Raw genomic sequence first — 17089 nt, 5'->3', positions numbered from 1 at the left:
AAAAAAAAAAAATTTTTTTTTATTATTTTGAGAGAGTATATGTATGTGTGTTTGTGTCTGTCTGCCAGCACACTTGAGTGTAGAGCCTTTGGAGGTCAAGAGAAGAGAGGGGGGAGGGGGGAGAGAGAGAGAGAGAGAGAGAGGGAATCTGCCTGTCTGTCTGGATTTGTACACACGTGTGCCGAGCTCCTGGGGTCGGAAGAGTATCACATCCCCTGGAGTTACAGGCAGTAGTAAGTGTGGTATAGGAAACGGTAAAGGCAGGCGTGGTGGCACACACCTGTAACTGCTCAGCATGGAGGAGGCTAAGACAGATGGAGTCTGAGGATAGCTTGGGCTACATAGGGAATTTAAGGTCAGCTAGGGTTGGAAATCAAGATCTTGCCTCAAAGGTCTCTCCCAACCTCCATGAGAGAGTCCCTAGAATCAGATACTAATGTACTGTCAGCCATATTTAGTATAAAACTAAACTTTGATGGCTATCCAGAAGCCTGTCTGCTTTTTATAATTATTTGCACATCTATTTATTCTTGATTTTGTAAGATGGGTCGGTTTCTTCATGTCGCCCCAGCTGGTCTAGGACCTCCTCTATAGCCCAGGCTGACCTCACACTGCTGACCCTCCTGCCTGATCCCTAGGAACGTCAGCATAACAGGCATGAGCCCCAGTCCCTGCTGCTGCTGCCTCTTTAATGGGCTCCAGTTGTCCATTCCAGTTGGGAATCTGTGCTTCTGACTGGGTCTAGGAGCAGCCATTCCTGTCATAACCTACAGACATGACCATCAGCAAATACGACAAAGATCACAAGCCAAAGTGGCAAACACTCAGGGTGGCCTCACTTCTTTTCCAGAAGTCACAGGCTCTACACACATCTAGAATTTCAGGCCTGGCCCTTGAGAAGCGAGTACTTACATTTTCCAGGAGGCAGACGGCAGCAGGATTGCCCCGGAAAGCTGTTGCCGTGAATGCGTCTGCTATGAAAATCGGGAGCTTCATTTTCCTCCCCGTTCTGTCTGCGAGGTTGCTGCCTTGCTGGGAGCCTGCTTCACTTCCTGGTGTTAAGAAAAAGAAAAGAAAAAAAAAGAGTCAAAAAGTTAATGTTTCACTGGTGCACACAAGCACACAGTTAATGGGTCCCAGATACAAAGTCAATTATTCAACATAATTCCCCTTGAAGACAGCAATCCTCTGACTTTTTCCATCTTTGCACTGAATCCCCGTTGCAGAGTCTCTCAGGGTTGGGCAAGTGAGCACAACCCTTAGTGTGCGTAGAGCCCTGGCCTCCGTCCCAGCTCTGAAGGCGAAAAGGCTTCAGATCCAGCTCGGCTGCTAGTGTTGGCTTAGCATGCACAAAGCCCTGGATCGAAACCAAGTGGCCTGAAACAGGACATGGTGGCACACATCTGTGATCCTAGCACATGGAAACAGGCAGGAGGATGAGAAAGGTTCAGAGCCATCCTCAGAAACACAGGGAGTTCCAGGTCAACCTGGGATACTTACATAGTCTGTGAAAGTTTACTGCCCATGTCTGACAGGTAAAACGTAAACATTGGGTTGTTTGTTGGTTTGTTTGTTTGGGGCTGGTTGCTTTGTTTCATTCTTATTTTTAGAGACTGGGTTTCCCTGTGTAGCCCTGGCTGTCCTGGAACTCTATAGACCATGCTTGCCTTGAGCTCAGATATCTTCCTGCCTCTGTCTCCCGAGTGCTGGGATTAAAGGTATGCGCCATTACAGACTGGCAAACATTGGGTTTTCATCAGCAGGAAACAACATCAAGTCACCCTCTTCTTCTTTTTTAAACAGGGTCTAACTATGCATGTTTTATGGCCTGGATCTTAAGGCTGGCTTTGAATTTGGAGATCTGCTTGCCTCTGCTTCCCTAGTTCTGGGAATAAGGTCCTATGCCGCCACACCTAACTTCCCTTTCTCCTTTTGAATCTATTTAGCTGCTAAAAGAGCATCTGGCACACAGCAAATCTCTGCTTGATGATTTGAGTGGTAACATGCTCAGCACACATCTGTGGTGGGGAGGCAGCTTGTTGGTTCCCCGGCTGCTCAGTCCCAAAATAACCACAGAGAAACTGTATTAATTAAATCACTACTTGGCCCATTAGCTCTAGATTCTTAATGGCTTTTACATCTTAATTTAACCCATCTTCATTCATCTGTGTATCGTCATGTGGCTGTGGCTTACAAGGCAAAGTTCTGGTCTCTGTCTCTGGTGGGGCTACATGGCTTCTCCTGACTCTGCCTCCTTTCTCCCAGGATACGGTTTAGTTTTCCCCACCTACCTCTATTCCCTGCACAGGCCCAAGACAGATTTTTTATTAACTAATGGTACTCACAGCATACAGAGGAGAACACCACATCACCCATCTACCCGAATAGTAGAGCCTGGAAGACAAAGAGGAGGGCTTGTCAGTGAGCGCCATCTTCTGGGATGTGTCTCCATCAGTAGCATCGTTGTTTTGCCCGGCATTTCAGCTTGTTTATGCGACCTTTTGAAGATGTCATTGTAGATTGCCTTCATCCCAGCAGATAGCATGAATCAGCCTAGGAAGGAACAAAGCTTCTCTAATGGCACGTGGTTCCCTCCTACATGGCTGGGATGGAGCCCAGGTCTCACTCATGACTGCTAACGGCTCTGCCACTCAGTTTGTTTGCCTGTTACATGGAGTCAGGATCTCGTTGTGTTGTTCATGTTGGCCTTGAACTGTCTGTGCAGCCTGGGCAGGCCTTCCACTTGCAATCCTCCTACCTCAGCTTCCTGAATAGCTGGGATTGCAGGCTTGTGTCTCCAGACCTGGCAGCAGGTTTTCACAGATTTCATATGGAAGTTTGTGAGCCAGACTCAGTGGCACAGGCCCGTGATGCCAGGAGTAGGGAGACTGCAACAGGAGACTGTGTTAAGACCAGGGTCAGAATGGGATATCTCCCCCTCAACAAAAACAAAATAATACAAAAATTATGTTTGAGTGTTTGCTGATCCTCAGCCTTACTGGCTCTTGCTAAATGGTCCCAGGAGAAAAAAAAAATTCATGAACACCAGTAACCAGGAGCTACACCTGCATGTTTATGAAGTATCAGTTACAGTTTCTGAAATTACATGTTGGTGTGTGTGTGCATGTGTGTGTGTATTTATGTCTCTGTTTTTGTATGTACGTGTGTGCATATGTGTGTATGTGTGTGTGTGTATGAAGGTTTAAGCGCAGGCCCTAAGGTATGCTAAGCATACATTTTTTTATAACACAGGGATATCCCTTCCCCGACCCTGAAACCGTAATGTTTTTAAGAGATGAGAAGGGCTTAAGTGAGCCCTCTGCCTCAGTTTCTCCATTAGCTGAGGCTACAGTGGAGTCACGGGCTTTGCTGTGCAGAGTTATAAAAGTTAATTCAGGGGACAGTGAGATGTCTCAACAACTGAACAAACACCCTTGCCATAGAAGCTTGGACCAGGGTTCAACCCCACAAAGGTGGGAGGAGAGACTGACTCTCTGAGTTTTAGGTCCCCAGTAAGATCTGAGGATTTACATGCTAGAATTGGGGGTGTGAGCATTTGTCTCTGCTCTGCTCTGTTTTGTGAGTTCATCTGACTTTGCATCCCAGGCTGTCCTTCAAGTCACAATCCTCCTGCCTCAGCACAAGTGCTGGATTTGTAGATGTGCTCCACCAAACCACGCTAGCTTGCAGCTTTTGAAGTGGTTGAGAATTAACGTAGCGAATTCAGCTTTACAAAACGCTCTTTGAGACAGGGTTTCAGGTGGCCCAGGTTAGCTGATAATTGGCCCTGCTGAAGTTCGCCTTGAACTCCAGATCCTTGTGCCTCTCCCTCCCACGTGCTTAAAACACCAGGTTTAAGAATATCTTGTCAACCTGAGGAGGAAATCCTACTCCAAAGTCACCCAAGGGGAGTCATTACCACAGATTTCACCAAATTCAAAGTTATGTTAAGTCACACTTTATTAAACAAGAAAAGTTTTTTTTTAAAAGATGTATTTGATATGTACATGGTGTTCTGCCTGCATGTATGCCTGCAGGCCAGAAGGGGGCACCAGATCTCATTTTAGATGGTTGTCAGTCAGCATATGGTTGCTGGACCTCTGGAAGAGTAGTCAGATCTCTTAACCTCTGAGCCCTCTCTCCAGCCCCAAGAGAAGACGTTGGTTACCATTCTCGAGACACAGAGGGACAAACGGCCAGAGGTCACACCGTTCTCAGTGTTTATTTGAGTCATCACATAATCTAATCAGACACCCAGTGTTTGAAGTTCCTGGGTTTTGTCCTGATTGGTACTGAGACATTAAGATTACTCTGGACCTTCCCACCCAGACTGTTTCCCTTTGCTGTCTTCACGGTCATGTGACTCCATATTCCCCACAGCCGTAGTATGGCCTCCCTGACAGTTCACAGGCTGTTCTCGTTAGTGTTCGATCTGCATTTCCACAGAGTTAATGTGTGAATTAGAAGGGTATGAGTCTGGGCATGAGGGCACATATCATCAATCCAGCACTCGAGAGGCAGAGGCAGAGGCAGAGGCAGGCAGATATCTGTCGGCCGGAGGGTAGCCTGGTTTACATAGAGAGCTTCTTCCCGACCAGGGCTGTACAGTAAGACTCTGTCTTTAAACTGAAAGTATATATATAGCTGTACAATCTTCTATCGGGTACCCAGGCCCAAATCCGAATTTCATCCCCATTCTTATCAATGGCTCTCTCACTTTGATTGGCAGCATCGCTGCCTGCTGGGGGTTCCTGAACATGCACACAGGCAGAGCCCTTCATCAGTTGAGGAGCTGGAGATGCTGTCCTGCCTCCATCAAATGGCTTCCCTTTCTGTTCTCCACCGTCGAGGGCACTGGTCAGTGGACTGGCTGAAGCCAGCTCTGGGCATTTGTTGTTGGTTTGCTTTGGTTTTATTGGTAGTGAGAAAACACCGTGTTTAGCGGTGGCCACAGCCCAGCATAAGTCTCTAGACCGTCAGCGTGCCCTCCAAGACAATAGCCGCGCCACCCTTCAGGTCAACTCGTCCATCAGGTCGCAGGGCAATGTCCAGTTCTCCTCCTCGGCGGGAACACTGAAAGGCTTAAAGAGAACACAGAGTGGAGCCAATTGAGAGTGTTTCCCTGTGATTGACACAGCGAAGGATTTGTTGTTACAAACCCACAACTCCTCCCAGGCCAGTTTCCAGGATAAATTTCTCAGGTGTCCATAGTGCCTCCCACCATCCTCCTGCAGGCCCAGAGGCCCACACATAACTGATGTGCACACAGTGCCCAGCCCTTCCCTTCCTGGGCCTTGTCTGCTACTTCCTGCATGGCCCCAGCTGTGTTCCACCTAAAGCATCCTCCAGGAACGCTCAAGGATGTGCGAAGAGAATGGGGGTGAGGAAGGGTAGTTTAAGAAGTGTAGAGAGGGGGTCATGCCCCACCTGACAAGGATCCCCCCTCCTTTTCAGCTCAGAAAAGTCGAATGGAGTTTGTTTCCTTGTAGTAAGTTAAAGCAACTGCAAGGCCAGGTGCCCAAGAGAGGTACAGTCTCAGCCCTCCAGGAGAGCCACGCTTAGCAAGTCAGACAGAGGCGAAACACCTGTTCTCCACATCAAGGTCACGGAGCCCGAGTTCTCCCTCCAGGAGGAGCTCATGTTTGTGGATCACAGCCCTGCTCTGATGATGAGCTGACGTAGCTCCCTTCAGCAGAGTTCCTGTGCCGTGAACCTGGGGGACTGGCCCTTCAGGCGCAGGGGCACACACCTGGCCCCCCTGAGTTACACAGCAGGACTCTGTCTCAAAAAGCCAAGAGCTGGAGCTATGACTCCATGGTATCCCATTTGTCGAGCACCTGAAGGACCGAGTTCAACACCCAACTACCCAAAAAGAAGGACAGGAGGGGTAGGGAGAGCTAAGCCCACCTCTCATGTCTTTCTTCCCCAGCTCCTCAGACCAGTAGGGGCCAAGAATAGTGTGGGCAGACCCTGGAAAGAAATGACAAATATGAGCACAGGAGCGACATTTCTCTAAGTCTATCAACAGTCACAGCCACTCATCCAGTCTGACAGAACCTTTGATCATCTGGTCCCATGTCGAGGGGCCCCAGCAGAGCGTGGAGTGAGGGAAGGGGGAGGATGCATGAGTAATTGCTTCCACGGCGCCTGCCAAAATCTCTACTCTCTCTGAAGCTGCGCTCAACTGCAGGGTCATTCTCTATTTGCTTTCTTTTTTTTTTTTTTTTTAAGACAGTCTCGTGTAGCCCAGGCTATCCAAAATAGCTAAGGTTAGTCTTGAACTTCTTTTCTCCCTGCCCTAACCTCCCAAGTGTCACCGTTTTTTTTTTTTTATGGGATTTCATCTAGAATCTGATCAGAAATTACATATGAAAATGAAGAAGCAAAATGTAAACAAAATCCTGCAGGGTTCACCTGTAATCTCAGCGTTTGCAGGGAGAAACAGAAGGGTCATGAGTTCCAGGTCATCCTCAACTAGTTAGACAGGCCAAGCTAGGCCTAGATTCCCTTTCTCAGGGAGAAAAGAAAACATCAAAGTAACTAAAAATCTTGAGGGGCAAAGTGTAGTGGGGGAAAATCCCTCCCAAAAAAGTGTATTAAGAATTATGGGGGGGGGAGGGCTGGAGAGATGGCTCAGTGGTTAAGAGCATTGCTTGCTCTTCCAAAGGTCCTGAGTTCAATTCCCAGCAACTACATGGTGGCTCACAACCATCTGTAATGAGGTCTGGTGCCCTCTTCTGGCCTGCAGGCATACACACAGACAGAATATTGTATACATAATAAATAAATAAATAAATATTAAAAAAAAAAGAATTATGGGATTCATACTAGTTTCCTTGTCCCAAGACCCCCAGTCTACTCCACCCCAGTAGCACATTCCTTCTGGTCCTAGGACCTTCACATTCTAGAAAACTCTACACACACAAAATGCACTGGGTGTCTGTTCCAGTTGTTTGTACATGCCACCCGGGACCCTCTGCCCTGGGGAGAGGTTCACTGGACCACACAGCCGTTAAGGGCATGTTCCTGAGTCTTCAGCTCTGCTTACATGCTGAGCTTCGAGTTGGTATGTTCTGTTCCTCACCGAGGTCTAACTGTAGGGTTTAGAGCGTCCTGACTCTTGGCATCTGGAGCCTCTGCCCAGCCCCTCTCAGCCCTGAACCTGCTTCCCCTAGCAACGCCCTCTATCAGCCACCCCCACCTGAAGAGTACTATGAAGCCCTCCCTTGTCTCTGTGAAGCCAGGAAGCATAGGGAATAACTTAGCAACCTAGGGACTCCACTTAGCCTGGGCTATGCACACATTTCTCCAGAACAATGTACCTAGCAAGCTGTTAACAGATTCGAGCCCTCTTGCCCCTCAGAGCTGCAACTGTATACCTGTTATAAACAATGGTAATACCCTCAATAAACTCCCCAGAGTGCTCCTGTTTCTATCCAAATACATCCTAGAACACAATCTGAGTTCTATGCCATAGGCAATGGGCCAATCTGCCTAGACTGTTTTGGGTACTTGTGCAATAAGGCAAACTGTCCTCAACACAAACTTTTTTTTATTAATTTTATGTGCTTGGTGTTTTGCCACTGGTGTCGGGTCCCCTAGAAATGGACTTAAAGACAGTTGTGAGCTGCCATGTGAGAGCTGGGAATTGAACCCGGATCCTCTGGAAGAGCAGTCAGTGCTCTTAACTGCTGAGCCACCTCTCCAGCCCCCTCAACGTGAAGTTTTAAGAAGAATCCCCTAATTACCCTCTCATGCCTATGCATCATTGTGTGTGTGTGTGTGTGTGTGTGTATGATTAAAATTAGATGCATTATTGCAAGCAATATGCCCAGAGAGGAAGGGCCTACATAACCTGTACTCGCCAATCAAAAGAGACTCTCCCAAATTATGTTCTTAGTAACCAAACGCCTCTTCTCTTGAACCCCATGAAAGAAGATGCCAGGGACTGGAGAGATGGCTCAGCAGTTCAGAGCACTGGGTGATCCCGTAGAGGACAGAGCTCAGTTCCCAGAACCTATACAGAACAGCTCATAATCATAGAACACTCCAACTGCCACGTCCCCCTCTGCTGGCCTCTGGGGAAACTGAACATTAATGAGCACAGGCAGAGAGACAGACAGACAGACAGATCACACACACACCACACAAACTCCAAACAATAGTTGAACCCCTCAGTAAGAGTTTGTCCGCATACCTCACTATCAGTCTGGACAAAGTGTCCTCTCTGAGCTCTCGTCTCGCTCTGAGCAAAACTTTTTCGCTATTTTGCAACCTCTCCTGGGCTTTTATTTCGATTTTTGAATAAGATAACTCTGGCCACATGGAACATCCCGGAAGAGTACCTGTTACCGGGTCTTCAGCCACACCAACCCATGGCGCAAAGTACCGGGAGTAGAAGTCATAGTGGGGTGTCTGCCCCCCAGGCTCTCCTCTGAGAGTGAGAATGAGTCCTTTCACCCTCCCTGTCTTTTCCATTCGAGGCAGAGGTTCTGTGTTCACCCTCAGGGTCTCCAGAAAGGACCTTAAGAACAAACAGAATGGGTTCAGAATAAGTATTTTCAGATCACCCCCTTCACAGAATGGGAAAGAGGCTGAGCTGTGCCCAGATAGCTCAGTAGCACTCTGGAGGCAGAGGCAGGTGGATCTCTTTGATTTTGAAGACAGCCTGGTCTACAGAGTGATTTTTCAGGACAGTCAGAGCTATATTAGGGAGACTGAAAATAAAATAGAAAAGAAGAGGTAAATCATGCTTTGGTGATCACGTGGAAGGAGAGCTGGACACCTGGGTGCTGGGATGTGAATGGTTAAACACGGCATTTACCTGTCGTAAGAATCGCTGAGCCGGACCATGAGGTTTTTGGTGTCTGGAGAGTACCGGATATCCTGAACCAGGGTGTCCCCTATGGCTGCCTGTGAAGCAGATCACAATTCCTCAGGGACCAACTCTTACTAAGTTGTTAGATGTTTGTCTAGATGCCAGAAGCTGGGTCTGTCCCCAGCACCGCATTAACTAAGCATGTTCCCATAAAACCAGGGTTCAGAGGCAGGAATGTCAAGAGTTCAGGGTCAGCCTCAGTCAGTCAACAAATGTGAAGTCAGCCTGGGATCCTGAGGTTCCGTCTCAAAAGCAATAAAACAATATAGCTAGGCATACTTCTTTGACACCAGCACATGGGAGACAGAGGTAGGAGCTAGAAAGCTGGAGGAATTCCAGGACTCAGGACTGGTTTGTGGTTAGGATTTGCTTTATCCTCAGCAAGCACACTGCCTTCATCAGGCTGGACGTCAGCCCTGCTTGGTCCAAAGGGGCTGAGGATGCCTGTTATCCTCCTCACTGCCTCCTTCAGGTCTTCTCTGTCTTCCCCACACTCTCCATCTTACCCCTGCCCCTTGGTGGAGGTCATATTGCTCATAGTTAAATGAGTCAGCTGTGGTTGTATGACCTGCAATCCTAGTACCTGAGAGGCAAGAGAATTGCAAGTTCAAGGCTAGCCTGAGCTACCCAGTGAGGAATGATTATAGCTCAATGAATGTTAGACACAATACTAACATCTGACCTGAAACCACCACGGCTTCTACCACAGTGCGTACACAGGTAAAGGTTATTTTATGGGGTCATGTCACACCAGAGCTTTCAAACACAAACGACCACATCACAGGGCTCTAACTGGAGACTTTCCACCAACCTTTATCAAGTCTTCCACCTCATGGAAGTCCTAGAAGAGGAAAAGAGACGCGGTCATTGCGGTCATTGCTCAACGGGAGAGCTGCGGCTCACCGCAGTTTGTGGATACAGTTGTGTGTATCTTAATGAGAGGTAAACACAGAAAGAGCTGACCTGGGGGAAGGCTGGGTAGAGAGGAAAGTCCAAGACAATCCCGTCCTCTGCTCTTCTGGCCTTTAGCTCCCCGCTCATAGTGGTGAAGGTCAGAGTGCTGTTTGTGTTCTCTGGACAGAGGAGGAAGCAAGCAAGAATCAGGAAAATAAAAGTGATTGTGTTTTCTGGGTGGTTGTGGTGGTGGTGGTGGTGTGTATATGTATGTGTGTGTGTCTGTAGACTGAACCCAGAGGGTCAAACTTGAAAGTATCTTCCCCCTAAGGTATCTCCCCATTCCTCATTGGTTTTTTTTATTGTTGCTTTTTTTTTTATTTTTGAGATGGTGTCTCGCTAGGTTGTTTGGGCTGGCCTTGAGTCCCATCTGGTAGCTTAGGAAGTCTGAAATTTTAATTGTCTTTTCTCAGTCTCCCGATGAACAGGCCTATTTCATCCCCCTAAACTTGCCTTCATTCTTATCCTCTGCTCATACAAACAAATTCATTTTATCATAATGACCAGGATTTGATGATTTGAAAGGAAAATGCCCCCAACACTTGGTCCCCAGCACGTAGTAGTGTTTTGAGGAAAGACAGAGTTTGAGAACTGGTCCACAGGTGAAAGGTCTCGGAAGGGGGTTTTCAACAGGGACCCTAAGACACATTGTCGGGCAGTAAGGAGTTGATTAAAAGCATTATATACACTATGGGCTGACAACAAGATGGCAGAGGCCCTGCACAGAACTAAGGACCCAGCCTAGGAGACAGACAGCATGAGGGGTTCTGAAGAGAGGAAATCAGCACCCACATGGCAGAAGTGAGGGATCTCTTATGTCTTTCTGAGTATGGGGGTGACCTCCCAGCACAAGCCTAGGCTCTTGGAGTCCCAGGAAGGAGGCAGGGATGGGGGTGTAGATGTGTGGCCACCAGGACCAGCTTTGATATAAAATTACTCCCTTAGATAAGAGTTCCTGACACCAGGAAGTCTGTTACTTATGAAGTTACACTGTCTCAGTAAGGTGCTTGTCAGTGTCTGTGAGGGGAAAGGACTTCTGCAGGGTCTTGTGGCCTGAGCAATGGTTGGATTTTAACAGTACATCCTTGTAAAGGCCACAGCCTTCGAGGGCTGTAACTTGACCAGCATCTGGCCCAAGGTTATTGCTTCCTCTCTGATCGCTCTGATCTCAGTGTTACTAGTGCAAGCTCTTAAAAATCATGGATCAAGCCACCATGGCCACCATGATGGCCCTCAACCCCTCAAATATGAGCCAAACGGAACCTCTCCTTCCTTAAGTGGCTTCTGTCACGTAATCTATCACAGCAATGGGGACATAGTGAATACACTGGCTTCTGTGGTGGAGAGGCCTTGGCTAACTGGTAACTTCATCTCCTGCCAGGCACACACAGGCTCCTCCAGAACCTACGGACAGACGCCACACAGCAGGAGCTCGGCTTGGGAGGCAGCCTCTAAGGATGCATCTCCTCCTGATCTAACTGAGTGCACGGGTTTCAATCTTCTTCAGCTCAAGGTCCCTGTCTACCTTCTCAAACTGTGAGTCACAACCTCATATGAGGCCATGGAACTGAATGTGGACATTGCAAAGAGTGTATCAATAGTGCTTCTGAACACGCAACAACCAGAAATTAATTCAGAACCTTCTGCATAGCGAGCAGAAAGGGTTCTGGCTGTGCTCACCCCTCTACGAAGGTTTAGCTGCTAGCCATGCTAATGGTTTGGGAAGAAGATAGTGGAGCATCTTTAACCCGACTGTTTAAATGGTTTGTGGTAGTGAAAATCTGTAATATCAATACTTGGGAGTGAAGACAGAAAGAGCAGACTCAAGGCTATTTAGGGTGTATAAGAAATCATAGGAGACCCTATCTCAAAAAAAAAAAAAAAGAGAAAAGAAAAAGAAAGAAAAGTATGACTTTAAGATCAGTGGGCACTATGTGAAGAATAGCAAGCCTTTGCTTTCTAGATAGAACATTATATACCATGTCTATTCTGATCATATAACTCCCTCAGCCTCATGCAAATAAAATATACTTTAGGAAGAAATTCACATTACTAAGCCATGGTGGTACATGCTATAATACTAATTAATTATAATTCTTGGATGGCAGAAACAGTAGAATCCAGAATTTCGAAGTCACCATCATCTACACAGGAAGTTTAATGCCAGCCTGAGCTAAATGAGACCCTACCACAAAACAAACAAACAACAATAAATAAACAAGCAAAGTCCACATTACTTATTTTGTGAAACAGCACAGCTGCAGAGGCCAGGGTGGCGTGACCACACAGCGGGAACTCACTCTCTGGAGTAAACCACCTCAGTCCAAAGTGGGAACCTTCGGGGGAGCAAATGAAAAAGAAAAGCAAGATCAGACTCACACAGTCAGGTTAAAGATGTCTTGTTATCATCTTCCCTAAATCATTAGCATGGCTAGCAGGTAAACCTTCATAGAGGGGTGAGCGGGGTAGACAGGAATTCTGCTCCCTGCTGGGAAAGGTCCCCAAGACTTGAGTTTGATCCCCAGGACTTACATGGTTGAACCAGAGAACAAACTGTCCTCCAGCCTCTCACAAATGCTGTGGCACATGCATAGGCTTGGGTGTGTGTACACAAACGCGTGTGTAAAACAAAACATTTAAATGTATGTTTACTTTGTGTGAAGTTGTCAGTCGGTTGCAGTTTTCGAACAAACGCGGTTTCAGAGAGGTTCATTTCTCGTGCAATGAGTTGATGAGAATCATCATCCAACGTCTTAAGTAGAAAAAGAAAAAGGTTATTGAGAGCCTGGAAACACAGATCTGACTTAACATAGCAGCTTATTTGCACCAAAAGTCATATGCTTGGCATAGTGGCACACACCTTTAGTCCCAGCACTTGGGAAGCAACAGCAGGCGGATCTCTGTGAGTTCCAGGACAGTTAAGATTACATAGTGAGATCATGATGATAGATAGTAAGATAGATATAGGTGGAGAGAGAAATGATAGACAAATTATTGATAGATAGTAGATAAATGAATGATAGATAGATATAGACAGAAAAATAGATGTGGGCAAGTGGTGGTGGCACACACCTTTAAACCCTGAACTTGGGAGACAGAGGCATGGGGATCTCAGTGAGTCTGAGGACAGCCTGATTGACAAAGCAAGTTCCAGGACAGCCAGGACTGTTACACAGAGAAACACTGTCTCAAAAAACAAAAAACAAAAACAAACAAACAAACAAAAAGATAGATGATAGATACATGATTGATAGATAGTAGACAGATAGATAGATGATAGATAAAGTAGATAGATAGATAGATAGATAGATAGATAGATAGATAGATAGATAGATAGATAGACAGACAGACAGACAGACAGACAGACAGACAGACAGACAGACAGACAGACAGATGGATGACAGACAGGCAGAGTATTAGCTTCTCACTTCTTCGAACAACTCAAAACTTTCTGCACTGTCTGGCCATCAAGAGCTCTCGTTATATTAAAGGTATGCCAAAAGGAAAGGCACCAGCAAGCGGAGAAACGTGGGCTATCGCAAGGTTTCTAAGGAGCAACAGAGACTGCCAAGTGGGGCCGGCAGCAGGGACCACTGCTGAAGGAATCTGATGTAGCCCTGGGCCCCTCCCCAGACCTGCCCAATCAAGACCTGCCCTCTCAAACAAGACTCCAAGGCATGTGGGTGCTCATTAAAGTCTGAGAAGTCCCGGCGTGCAAGGGACTCGGTGTCGAGAGGGAAGCCAGGACACCTACAGGAAGTGACCAATGCTGGAGAGATCAAGGCTGGTAGGGTTGGTTGGTTTGGGGGTTGGGATGCTGGAGGCTGGATCCAAGTGTTGTCTGTGCTCAGCATTGTGTTCTACACCGAGCTTCACTGTCAGCCTCGAGAGGAGACAATGTTAACAAGAAGTATTCAAAGTACACTATGCTCCGAAGATGCTCAAAACCGTCTCTAAGCCCAGTTGCAGGGGATCCAGGGCCCTCTCCTGGCCCCTGCCAACATCAGGAATGCACAAGGTACACACACATGCTTGCAGGCCAACATTCATACACATGAAGTACAAACAAATCCCTAAATACATGAATTTAATAAGATCTTGTGCTGGGTCTGGGCAGAAGATCAGGTTTAGGTGAGGCAGATGGAAAATGAGAGTCTTGCGTAGGGGACGGAAGTGTCTTAGGCAAGTCACAGCCCCGCCTCTGCTCTCCTAAAATCGAGGAGTAAAGTACATCTATGGGCAGACTCCATGAGGTTCACTCATAGCATGCACACTCAGCAACACACACACACACATTCATACACACACACTCACACTGATTTCATTTCATTACAATATATATTTTTCCATTTTACACTACAGGCTTCTTTTTTGCAGATCTGAGGGTCTGATTCACAATTTGGCATGTATAACATCCCCACTTTAAATAACTAGACACCCCCCAAGTCCCCAGACCCCCACCCCAAATAACAAGACCCAGCTTTTTGGTCTGGTTGGTTTGAGACAGGGTCATGTAGCCTCAGTTGGCCGAGCTACATAGCTAGGATGACTGTGAACTTCTGATCCTACTTCCTCTATCTCCCAAGCTCTGGAACCACTGTCATGACCACCATGCCCAGCAGCAGCCCTCTGGCTTCAACATTCATTTCCCTCAGCATCCTCCAGGCGGTCAAATCCCCAACATCAAAAACAAAGTGATGGGCCAGGCGATGGTGGCACATGCCTTTAATCCCAGCACTCGGGAGGCAGAGGCAGGCAGATCTCTGTGAGTTCGAGGCCAGCCTGGTCTACAGAGCTAGTTCCAGGACAGGCTCCAAAGCCACAGAGAAACCCTGTCTCGAAAAACAAAAAAAAAAAAAAACAAACCAAAGTGATGTTTGCTGTTCAGAGTGCCAGTGTCTGACGGTGTGAGACAGTAAGGTGCTAGCTAATATCTTAGGACCCACAGGGTTATGGAACTGGGACACACACACACACACACACACACACACACACACACACACAGAGAGAGAGAGAGAGAGAGAGAGAGAAAGAGAGAGAGAGAGAATGAATGAATGAATGAATGAATGAATGAATAAAGTTTCATACTCCCATCTTGTGGCAATATAGCAGCATGGCATCCTTCTTTCATGTGACAGTTTGTCTTTTGAACCTTTGTCCCTCTACCGTATTAGACTTCAGAGAACCCAGGGCAAATGGTACAGCAAGTGCTAAAAACACCAGGAAGACGCTGGGACCCCTTCCCCTGCCCCTGAACCTCTGGAAGAGGCACTGTCTCCACCTTCATGTGTTCCTGATCGTTCATATGGAGGTTGGGGATGCAGCTCAGTGGTACAGCAAGGCTGTGGATATGGCTCAGTAGTAAAGCAGCTGCCTAGCATGACTAAGGCCCAGAACCCCTGGTTATCCCCAGACCTGAAGAATTCAAAGTAAATGAAAATGTTAAAAAAAAAAAAAAGCTGGGTGTAATAGGGAGGCAGAGCCAGCACACTGGGAATTCAAGGCCAGCCTGTTCTACAGAGAGAGTTCCAGGGACACAGAAAAACCCTGTCTCAAAAAACCAAAGTAAGTAAGTAAGTAAATAAATAAATACAACAGTCCTCCTTGTTGTCAATAGAAATAATTTCCAATGTTTGAGAGAAAAATAATGTAAATATACAAATACTATATTTGGTCTTAGCATGGTTCCTAAAGCACAACAGACAGACAGTAAATCTTATTTAGAGTTAAACATATTGAATACACAATTCAATTTCTTTTATAAATAATTTTAATTTTTACTTATTTTGTTTGGTTTTTCTGAGTCAAGGTCTTACCATTGAACCCAGGCTCTCTTGGAACTTGCTCTGTAGACCAGGCTGGTCTCCAACTTACAGAGATCTTCCTGCTTCTGCCTTGGAAGTGTTGGGATTAAAGGTGTATGCCACATTGCCTGGCTCCAGAAAGACATTTTTAATTGTCTTAATGGGGGAAAAATTGTTGTCATCTAGTGGACAGAGGCCAAGGATGCTGCTGAAAACCTTACAAGGCACATCAGGGCACCCTCAACAAGAGAACCATCTGGTCCAGCACATCAGTGTGCTGCTGAGAACCCTTGTTCTAAAACTTCACACACACACCAACAGTAACAAACAAAAACAGAGAGTGACAGGTCCTTTAGCTCTACTGTTTATTGATATTAGTATTCTGGAGATAAAGTTATGAAACAACACAAATTATTATCTGGTCAAAATACAGTTACATGGACTGTGTCTCAAATATATATACATATATTTTTACACATATTTACATTTATATTTACATATATATGTATTTATATCTATAAATGTGTATGTATGTACATATGTACACACACACACACACACACACACATATATATATATATGAGTGACATGGAGACACAGGGCAGATACAGTTAGATTCTTGACAGACAATTACAGGAAGTTGTACTTGCTATATTAGGCCTACAAAAGGTTCCAAATTTGGAATCTGGAATCTGGTTGCTAATTATTCTCTCGCTAATCTTCCAAGCTCTTGTATTACTAGATAGAGCCTAGCAACTCCTTAACCCTGTGTAGCTGGTAGAAGGAAAGTACAGGCTGCAGGGTCACTTAACGAATGCACAGCCGACCTGAGGCTCATCTCTCTAGCCCTCAGATATCAGCTCCTTTATGCTAATTGCTCTAAGTACAAGGGTGAGGTTTATTTCATTCTTTGAGACAGTTCTCGTTAATAGTCCAGGCTGGCCTAAAGGCTACTGTGTAGCACAGCTGCTTTCTCTTTTTTATTTGGCTCCAGTTAAGTGTGTGTGTGTGTGTGTGTGTGTGTGTGTGTGTGTGTGTGTGTGTGTGTGTGTGTGCGCAGAGGACAGAGGACCATTCATTGCCTTGGCAGCAGGCACCTTTGCTCACTGAGCCTCTCACTGGCCCCAAGGCGCACGTGTGGGGTCAAAGGACAGTTTGCAGAGTCAGCTCTCTCCTCTCACCATGTGAATCTCGGGACTGAACTCAGGTCCTCAGACTTAGCAGCGAGCACCCTTACCTGCTGGGTCAGTCATCTTGCAGGACACTGAAGAGAATGTCTACTACATTCCTGAGGTACAGAGAAAGCGGCAGGCGGGCGTGACAATGAACCCAGCAAGTCAAGCACTCAGGAGGCTGAGATACGTAGAGTCTAAAGGTAGCCTTGGCTACATAGGGAGTTCCAAGCCAGTCAGAGTAACACAGTGGACCCTGTCTCTACTGGCCCTGCTAAAAA

The 17089-nt window shown here is 46.6% G+C and overlaps 2 protein-coding genes across 4 annotated transcripts in view; both read right to left on the bottom strand.

The window, feature by feature from the left end:
- LOC101989494 (phenazine biosynthesis-like domain-containing protein 1) overlaps positions 1 to 4786 on the bottom strand; it is a 15688-nt gene extending 10902 nt beyond the window's left edge. Inside the window, exons 1-3 of one of the 2 annotated variants that reach the window (XM_026785565.1) lie at positions 4718 to 4786; positions 2346 to 2394; positions 913 to 1052 (exon numbers count right to left, since the gene is read on the bottom strand). In XM_026785565.1, the coding sequence (XP_026641366.1) occupies positions 913 to 996 (84 nt within the window). In that variant the 5' untranslated portion in view covers positions 997 to 1052; positions 2346 to 2394; positions 4718 to 4786. Of the gene's footprint in view, positions 1 to 912; positions 1244 to 2345; positions 2395 to 4717 lie in introns of those variants that run through there. The other variant, XM_005360126.2, reaches the window with a different exon arrangement.
- Positions 4787 to 4961: 175 nt separating this feature from the next.
- The window catches only part of LOC101989208 (phenazine biosynthesis-like domain-containing protein 2), a 25238-nt gene continuing 13110 nt past the window's right edge, over positions 4962 to 17089 (bottom strand). For both annotated transcript variants that reach the window (XM_005360125.3, XM_026785566.1), the window contains 8 exons: positions 12485 to 12584; positions 12070 to 12168; positions 9842 to 9951; positions 9690 to 9719; positions 8825 to 8913; positions 8346 to 8524; positions 5908 to 5970; positions 4962 to 5081 (listed from right to left, as the gene is read on the bottom strand). In XM_005360125.3, coding sequence (XP_005360182.1) covers positions 4969 to 5081; positions 5908 to 5970; positions 8346 to 8524; positions 8825 to 8913; positions 9690 to 9719; positions 9842 to 9951; positions 12070 to 12168; positions 12485 to 12584 — 783 coding nt within the window. In that variant the 3' untranslated portion in view covers positions 4962 to 4968. The remainder of the gene's footprint in view (positions 5082 to 5907; positions 5971 to 8345; positions 8525 to 8824; positions 8914 to 9689; positions 9720 to 9841; positions 9952 to 12069; positions 12169 to 12484; positions 12585 to 17089) is intronic.

This window comes from Microtus ochrogaster, linkage group LG2, assembly GCF_000317375.1.
Source record: "Microtus ochrogaster isolate Prairie Vole_2 linkage group LG2, MicOch1.0, whole genome shotgun sequence".
Lineage (NCBI taxonomy): Eukaryota > Metazoa > Chordata > Mammalia > Rodentia > Cricetidae > Microtus > Microtus ochrogaster.
This window is presented reverse-complemented; position numbering and strand designations above follow the sequence as displayed.